This window comes from Telmatherina bonti (assembly GCF_933228915.1).
Source record: "Telmatherina bonti genome assembly, chromosome: 20".
Taxonomy (NCBI): domain Eukaryota; kingdom Metazoa; phylum Chordata; class Actinopteri; order Atheriniformes; family Telmatherinidae; genus Telmatherina; species Telmatherina bonti.
Genome location: NC_136618.1, coordinates 11,495,735 through 11,505,004, shown reverse-complemented (window position 1 = coordinate 11,505,004; position 9,270 = coordinate 11,495,735). Strand labels below are relative to the sequence as shown.

The 9,270-nt window shown below is 51.3% G+C and overlaps 1 protein-coding gene across 1 annotated transcript; it reads right to left on the bottom strand.

Annotated features, from left to right (window-relative positions):
• Window positions 1-5,356: 5,356 nt before the first annotated feature.
• On the bottom strand, window positions 5,357-8,732 carry LOC306770561 (large ribosomal subunit protein uL11-like). Its single transcript, XM_079259433.1, has 2 exons — window positions 8,330-8,732; window positions 5,357-5,588 (listed from the first exon to the last, which is right to left on the bottom strand). The coding sequence occupies exons 1-2, from the start codon at window positions 8,638-8,640 to the stop codon at window positions 5,393-5,395; spliced, it is 507 nt and encodes a 168-aa protein (XP_079115559.1). The 5' UTR covers window positions 8,641-8,732; the 3' UTR covers window positions 5,357-5,392.
• Between the last annotated feature and the right edge of the window lie 538 nt (window positions 8,733-9,270).

The following is a 9,270-nucleotide window of genomic DNA, read 5'->3' as shown; positions in this document are numbered from 1 at the left end:
TTTTTTTTTTTTGTCTTGTCCAGCATTTAGGCAAGCAGAATGATGGTCTGGATGCTGTGTTCTGCTGAGCAAATTTTCTCTGCCAAGGGAAGCTTTATAGATATAATGATCCCCTTGACTTTCTGAATTTTTATTTTATTTCTATGTTTATTTTGTATTGTTGTTTGAATTGTAGAGTTTGTACTGCTGGACCAGAGAGGACAGACAAAAGACAGAAAGAGAAAGGAGAAGAAACACCTCATAAGAAAAGGGAAAGAGATAAAGGGAGAGAAAAGGGAGAGAAAAAAACAACAACTAAAAAATAACCCAAAAACAAAAAGAAAGAAAACAACCTACAGATGTATACATACACACATACAGGCACACACATACATATACACACACATACACACGCATACATACACATACATATACACACACGTATACACACATAATATATATATATACACATATATATACATATGTACACATATACATATACACATACATACATATACACACACACCTCTATGCACACACATACACACACATACATACGTACAAACATATACGCACTTGCCAGTATTAACACATATACATACACATACAAGCCAACTTTAGATCATAGTAACTAAACTATGAATCTAAAAAGTTAAATATAAATGAGAAACAAACAGAAATGAGAAAACTAGCTGTTGTTAGTGAATAAACCTGCAGACAACTCGGTGACTGTGTCACATGCAGAACATGCAGAGTGGAACGTGTTCCGGAAAAGGTGATCATGCCAGTGTGACCCCTCCCACACAAAGGCAAAAGGGCACGCCAGGAGTACCCCTGAGACCCGGGCCATCGGCAGCCATCCCCAGGCGCAGACCCCAACCGCCCCACCCCGGAGCCAGCCATGCACCGACCCAGGAGGAGGCAGAGGGGGGTCCCAGCCAGAGTCCCCCGCAGTCAGGGGGAACAGGCCCCAGCAGGCCCGGACCAGCGAGGACCGGCCCCGCCGGGCACCGGCCACCCAGGGCAGACAGAGCGCGGGCCCCACGGCCCCAAGAGCCCAGAAGCAACCCCCCACCCCCGCAGGCAGAGGGCCCAGCCCACACCGACGAGGGCCGGGATCCCCAGACCGCCACCGAGCGGCAGCCAGGCCGCACCCCAGCGCACCAGCAGCGCTCCCCGAGCACCAAGACCCTCCACGCACACAAACACACACACACACACACACACACATATGCACACACGTGCACACACATGTGCACACACACGCACACGCACACATGCACCCACCCACCTACCCCCACCCACACGCATCCACACTTCCTCCTTAAACACACCCTATACACCCATTCTCTTACACACGCTCAAACTCACTCTCCTACCCCCGTTCTTTATACACACACACCCCCTCACACACACATCCCTGCTCCCTCTATAATCACCCATTCTTCCATACACGCATACCCCACTCTACACACACACATACCTCCCTACACCCCTCTATCCACATTCACACTCCTCATTGTACACCCACCCCATCACTTCCCTGTACCACCAACATAACCCCACATACACACCCCCACCCATCTGCATACACCCCCCCTTCCTCCTATCCCAGCGGCCATCCACTTTCCTAAATTCTTTCACCCTGATCCCCCCACCCCCCCTCTACCCTAACATTCAGTCACCACTTCATCCATTGGCTCATGCACGCCCTCACCTTTCTTTCCCAACGTGTCCCCTGTGAGATACCCCCGGGGGAGCAGGGGATAGGAGGGCCCCGATCAGGGCCCCACAACTACCCCCCACCCCTGTCAATGCCCCCCCACCACTCCACACATGCAGCCGATCCAGCACCACCCAGGGCCAGCAGCAGTCCCACCCCCGCCAGGCCAGCCCAGACCCAGGCCCCCTGAACAGCACCACTCCCCCGCCCAAACTCCTCCGGCACAGCCCCAGAAATAGGGGCGTGGCAGGACCCCATTGTCACCCCCTCCCTCCCAGCTTATGAATGATTGTGAAGTGTGTGTTGTTTGCAATTAAAATTGGGAAGAAGTAACCACATCATGTTGGGAGCGGGACCACCAAAGCAGCCCCGCCCACCGCACACTGCATGGCCCGCCCCCCAAAATATGTCCATGTGTTGTCAGTGTGTGTTTTTTGTGTTATGTTGACTAAGTGTAATTAAAACTGGGAGGTGAACCGATGCTGGGTGCAGCGATCGAAACCACCTTGATGGCATCTCTCACCATCCAGATCAACGTGTCCACCTCCCAACGCCCTGCCTGTGTGTGGTGGAAGAAGGGAAGGAGGGGAGTCCGGGGATTTAGGTCCCGAGGGAAGCGCGCCTCCCTCAAGAAGATGAGCCACTTGCGGCACGAGGCACGTCCCCCATTCCCGGGGCCCCCGAAGGCCAGGACAGGCCAAGGGCAGCTGCCTCAACAACCAGGGCCCTCAGCAACCCCAATAAAGGAGCCGCCACCGGCCCCAGAAGGCACCAACGAACCACATGCAAAAGTGGGGGGGGGGGGCAAAGAAGAGGAGGGGCGGGAGAAGGAGAGACAGACCAAGGGCCCACCGCCCCCACACCCCTAGGAGACGCCCCCACCCAGAGACACGTTGCATTCCCTTCTCCTTTACACACCAACACATTCACACCCCCTCACCATCAGCCTGGTATACACACACATCTACACACACACACACACCTACAGACCCACACATACATCTATACACATACACACCCATTCTAACAGATACACGGCCAAAAGATTAGTCCACCTCCAAAACCCTACATCCCACTCACCTCCCTGCCCATCACAAAACACCCCTTCTCATTCTACCTACCCTAGAACAAACCACCACAACTCCCCACTTCTCTCACTGAAGTCCTACCCCCTTCATAATCATGACCCTTCACCCCCCTATACACCTACATACACATGCACCCCCCCACTCCCCCCTACACACGGGCCACTACCCCCCATACACATGCATCTCAATACTCCTCTATATACACACCCCTATCTCCCATGCATTTAACACCAGATTATCCACACACAAGCCCTTCCCCCTTCCCACACACACACACACACACACACACACACACACACACACACACCACCCACTCCCTCATTCACAACCCCAACCCCCCACACAATCATGTACTATCACACGCCCCAAAACCTCCACCCCCACACCTACATGCCCTAACACACTCCCCCTTACACACAACCCTACCCCCCACAAACTCATGCTCCACTACACTCCCCATAAACCCCCCACATATAAACCACCACACACCTCCTACACCCCACACACTCATGTACTATCACAGTCCCCTAAACCTCCACCCCAACACCCCTCACACACTCCCGCATACACACACCCCTCACCCCCTATACCTTCATGTACCGCTACAATCCTCTATACACACCCCGCATATACACCACCGCACTCCCTCATACGTACACCCCCACACATACATGCCTCAACACACTCCCACATACACGCACCCCTACCCCCCATACATTCATGTACCACTACACTCCTCCATACACACCCCATATGTACACAGGCACCCCCCCATCCTCAACTATCTTGGGCCCGGGTCCCTCTGCCGGGCACCAGGGCACGGACCCGCCCCCACTGCAGCGGCAGGTCCAGGTCAGCCCAACCCCCCCACGGCAGGGCCGACCCCCCATCCCCGAGAAGCAGGGGACAGCCCCGGGCACCGGAGCCCAGGACCCGCACCCCGCCCACCCCACAGCGGCACAGCCACCCGTCACGGAGCCAATACCCGCCGATCCAGCCCCCGCCAGCGACCTCGCCCCACCGCCAAAAGGCAACTCCAACCATTGATCAACCCAAGGCCTCCCGCCAGGTCTGGAAGCCTAGCCCCCCCAGTAATGAAGCAGCCAAGATCCCCGTCCAGGGGTCCACCCCAGACCCATAGCCACCTGAGCCACCCAGCCACTCCCCAGCCCCGAGCGGGATGAGGTCACACTCTCCCCCCTACACTAAGTGATGGAGCTGATCACAGGAGACCAGAGAGAGTGAAATTCAACTGACTGATCCTTTGAGGAGGCAGACATCATTTCCATGCTGATGTAATCTAATAACAGATTTCTAAACTGCTGGATACACAGATTCTGTTTGCTTTTCCAGTTCACAAGGATAGTTTTCTTTGCAATGCACAGGCTGCTGAGGATTGGTTTTGCTAAATTAAACCCTATGTTATTTTCACCTAAGTGACTCAATAGGCACAATTTGGGGTTTGCAGGGATATTACATTTAAACCAGTCTGACAGATCTTTACATACCTGGAGCCAGAATCTCTGGACAGGTGGACAAGACCATAAGGCATGGTAGTAGCTGTCAATCATGTTGTCAGTACAGTGTGAACAGATATGTGAGTGTAACAGACCCATCTTGAACATCCTGTGTCCCGTATAATGAGTTCTGTGTAGAATTTTGAATTGTATTAATTGCATGCTTGAATTCTTAGTCATTTTGAATGTGTTTGAGCAGATTTGTGACCATTCATTTTGATTGAAGTTGCTGGATAAGTCTGCTTCCCATTTAGAAGTTGGGAGAGAGATGGAATCTTCTAGCTTCAATAGTAATCTGTATATTTTGGACAGTAGCTTCGGGGCCTTAAGATTTAGGAATTCTGCAACCCTTATAGGTAACTGTAAGTTTAGTTGGTCAGTGGTGTATTTCTTACTTATGATAGATTTAAGTTGGTGGTATTCTAAGAATTTGGTGCTGCTGAATTCATACCATGAAGAAATTGCATCAAATGGCAGAAAGTTTCCATTTTCTACTATATGTTCTAACTGCTTTACTCCTTTATTCTTCCACCGAGGGAAGTTTATCATCTTTTTGTTTTGCAGGAAGTCAGGATTGTTCCAGATGGGTGTGAGCTTACATGGAATAAGCACAGACTTGGTTACTTTCAGGAATTCCCACCAAGCCGTTAAACTGGAGCTGATGTTAATGCTTTTAAAACACTTATATGACTTGACAGTTGAGCTGATGAATGGTAAATCAGAGATGACTAAATCCTCACACAATGCTTGCTCAACATCCAGCCATGGCTCATCCAAAGAACTTGGATTAAGCCACTTGGAGATGCATCGCAGCCTATTACATAAGAAATATTGATTAAAATTTGGCAGGTCCAACCCACCTCTGTCTTTGGTCTGTTGTAAAGTTTTTAGACTAATGCGGGATGGCTTGTTTTTCCAGAGAAATCTGGATATGTGGGAGTCTAGTGATTTAAACCAAGTGGAGGATGGTCTGATGGGAACCATTGAGAAAAGGTAATTAATGAGAAAAGGTAATTAATGAGAAAAGGTAATTAATTTTTTTTTTTTTTTCTGACTTAACGTTTTATTGAAAAACCACTTCCTGTCTACTCAGACGGACACTCCACTTTGCCGCTGTTGATGTCGTCAATGACGTCGTGGGGATGGCGCCCATCCACAGTGCAGCCGACAGACTGGGCGGTTCCCAGGATCTCCTTGATGGTTCCGGAGAGATCTCTGGCGAGGGAGCGAGGCCTCATGACGCGAGCAACGCCGACGATCTCGTCGAAGGTCACGCTGCCGCTGTGTTTATTTTTTTATTTTTTATTTTTTTTGTCTTGTCCAGCATTTAAGCAAGCAGACTGATGTTCTGGATGCTGTGTTCTGCTGAGCAAATTTATTTTGCCAAGGGGAACTTTTGTAGATGTAATGATCCCCTTGTATTTCTTGATTCTTATTTTATTTTTCAATTTGTTTTGGATAATAGCTTGTATTACAGAGTTTATGCTGCTGGACCCGACCGGAAAGGACAGGAAAGGGGCAGAAAGAGAACAGAAAAGAGAACATAAAAAAACAAAAAAAAACAAAAGAAAGAGATCAATGCATACATGTATATGCACATACATACCCACCTACATATATATGTATATACACTCGCACATACATTATATATATACATATATACATACATACATACACATACACATACATACACATGCATACACACACATGTACACATACATGCATACATAAAGATAGATATACATACATACATATACACATACATACACACACACACATATATATATATATATACATATATACACATATACATACTCACATACATACACATACATATACACATACACATACACACACATACACATACATATACATACATACACATACACTCACACATATGCATACATATATACATATCCATACACATACATACATACACATACACATACACATAAGTACACACACATACCCACCCACACACATAAATATATACACCCACACAAGCCAACTCTAGATTCGTGGAGAACAAAACCGTTGACAATCATGAGGACCAGAAACTAGCAAGTTAAGTCAAAAAGACAGAAAGAGAGCTACCTGCTGTTAGTGAATAAACTTGCTGGATGACTCAGTGACTGTGACACATGCAGAACATTCATGCAGAACATTCAAAGTGGAACGTGTTTAGAGAAGAGTGATCATGCCAATGTGACCCCGCCCGCCTACAGCTAGAGGAAGGCCAGGAGAACCCAGAGACCCGGGTAACCGACAGTCACCCCCAGGTACAGATCCCAACCCCCCCACTCCAGAGCCAGCCATGCATCTGCCCAGGAGGTGGCGAAGGAGGTGCCCAACCAGAGTCCCCCGCAGTCAGGGGGAACAGGCCCCAGCAGGCCCAGGCCGGCAAGGGCCGATCCCGCCGGGCACCGGCCACCTAGGGCAGACAGAGCGCAGGCCCCAGGGCCCCAAGAGCCCGTGAGCAGCCCCCCGCCCCCGCAGGCAGAGGGCACAGCCCACACCGACGGAGGACCAGGGTCCCCAGACCGCCACCCAGCGGCAGCCAGGTCGCACCCCAGCGCACCAGCTGCGCCCCCGGGTACAGGACACCACCCCCCCACCACCAAACCACACACACATATACATGCATACCCCCCCCCCCCCCCCCCCCAACACGCACTCCCCTCACACATATACATGCATACCCCCCCCCCCCCCCCCAAACATGCACTCCCCTCTCAACCCCCATCCACACAACCCTCTGCAATCCATGCACATCATCCATCACATATACAACCCCACCCCACCTCTACTCACTCACCCATACCAAGTCACACGAACCCCAATCGCCCCCGCCCCCACACACGCTCACCCCCCCCACACACACGCTCACACCCCGCCACCCCATCCCTCTACTTCTACCCAACCACACATGCCCCACCAAACACCCCTCCACCACCCATAGCCCCCCTCCAAACTTCACCCTCACTCACACATCCCATTCCGCATATACACCCCCCCCCCTACACACACACACACACACATACACACACACACACATACCCTCATTCCTCCAACACAGGCACACCCCAATACAACCCACGCGCCAACATACCCCTCCACACACACATCTACTCATCCTCACACATCCCTATCCCCTACCCACCTATATCCCCAACCCTAATCCCCCCCCAGCCATCCCACCATCCATCTGTAACCCCATACACCCACTCCCACACATCCTCACCTCACCCCTCCATCATGTCCCATGTGAGATACCTCAAAGGGGGCAGAGGACAGGATGGCCCCGATCAGGGCCCCCATAATTACCGCCCACCACTCCCAGCGCCCCCCCCACCACCCCACAGATGCAGCCGACCCAGCACCCCCCAAGGGCCGGCGACAACCCTCCTACAGCCAGGCCAGCCCAGACTTAGGCCTAATGGACGGCACTCTTCCCCCACCCGTACCCCCCCCAGTAAAGCCCCGAGAGCAGGGGCATGAGAAGACCCTATCGTCCCTGCCTCCCCCCCGCTTATGACTGATTGTGAAGTATGTATTAGTTGCAATTAAAATTGAGGGAAGTGCCACGCGGTGTTGGGAGAGGGACCACCTAAGCAGCCCCGCCCACCATACACCGCATGCTCTTCCCCCTAATCATGTGAGTCGTCAGTGTTTTGGTGTTTGGTGTCTAAGTGTAATTAAAACTGGGGGGTGGGCCGAGGCTGGGTGCAGCGATCAAGACCACCTTGATGGCCTTTCTCACCACCCAGCGCCACGTGCACACCTCCCAATACCCTGCCTGTGTGTGATGGGGAGCGGGGAGGAAGAGGGGTTGAGGGATTTAAGTCTGGAGGAAAGTGAGCTTTCCTCCAGAAGGTGAGCCGCCCGCGGCACTGGGCATGCCCCCTACTCCCAGGGCCCCCCAAGGACCAGGACAAGCCGGGGACAGCCATCCCCGTAACCAGAGCCTTCGGCGACTCTAACCAGAGAGTCATCACCGACCCAAGAGGGGACCAACTCACCACATGCTGCCACTGTGTTTAATGTTCTTGACCTTCTTCCGGTCCCGAGGAGGTTCCTTCAGAGCCTTGATGATGAGCGCCGACGCCGATGGAACCACCTCGATCGCTGCCTGTCGGTTCTGGATGGTCAGCTTCACGGTGATCCGCAGGCCCTTCCAGTCGCCGGTCGCCTTGGCGATATCATCACCAACTTTCTTCGGAGACAGACCCAGAGGTCCGATCTTTGGAGCCAGAGCCGAGGTGGCACCAACTTCTCCTCCTGTGCACCTCATGTACACGATCTTAATCTCGTTGGGGTCGAATTTGGGAGGCATGTTGCCTGGAGTTGAAGCTCCGTTCTGTTGGTTTGGTGAGGTGTCGGATGAACCCGAGTCGGGACGACCGATACTGTTGCACCTTCACCGCTAAACGGGCAAAAAAAATCTCCTGTTTCACCCAAGCGGCAACCTCCAGTGGTTTAAAGTGAAGCCTATGCAGAAGTGCATAAAACTGCAGTTCCCCCTTCATCCACTAGGGGCTCCAAAACAGAGCAAATCCCCATAGACTCCCATGTTAAAAAGACCAACTTCACAGCAGAAATAAACATGTTTACAGACTGGTACAAAAATCCAATTAATTAATGAAATTAATATGTCAGGTTTACCTTCATGACAACTGTGGGGGGAGTGAATTTTTTTCTAACTCGCCCAATTTAAAAGTAACTAAATCTCAAAGTTCGCCATATTTAGGGTTGTGTCCTTTTGATTGACAGGTACCAATCTCCGGCTTCAAGTAGTAAGAACGTAGAACAACCCCGGTTTTTAGCCGGTTAACAACGTGACTTAGCTTTAGCCCGCTTACCTCCGTTAGCTGGTTAGCTCCCGTTATCTTGGGGTTAGCTTAGTTAGCTTTTAGCTACAGAAAGCTCGGAGTTCACTCGATGTCAATCATCCACTATGACGCTC

Excerpts from the sequence above, each read along its gene's own strand:
- LOC306770561 (XM_079259433.1), bottom strand. The coding sequence starts at position 8,640 with ATGCCTCCCAAATTCGACCCCAACGAGATTAAGATCGTGTACATGAGG. Across the intron at positions 5,589-8,329 it reads ATTAAACACAGTGGCAGCAT|CGGCAGCGTGACCTTCGACG; the intron begins GTGGTGAGTTGG and ends AAATAAACACAG.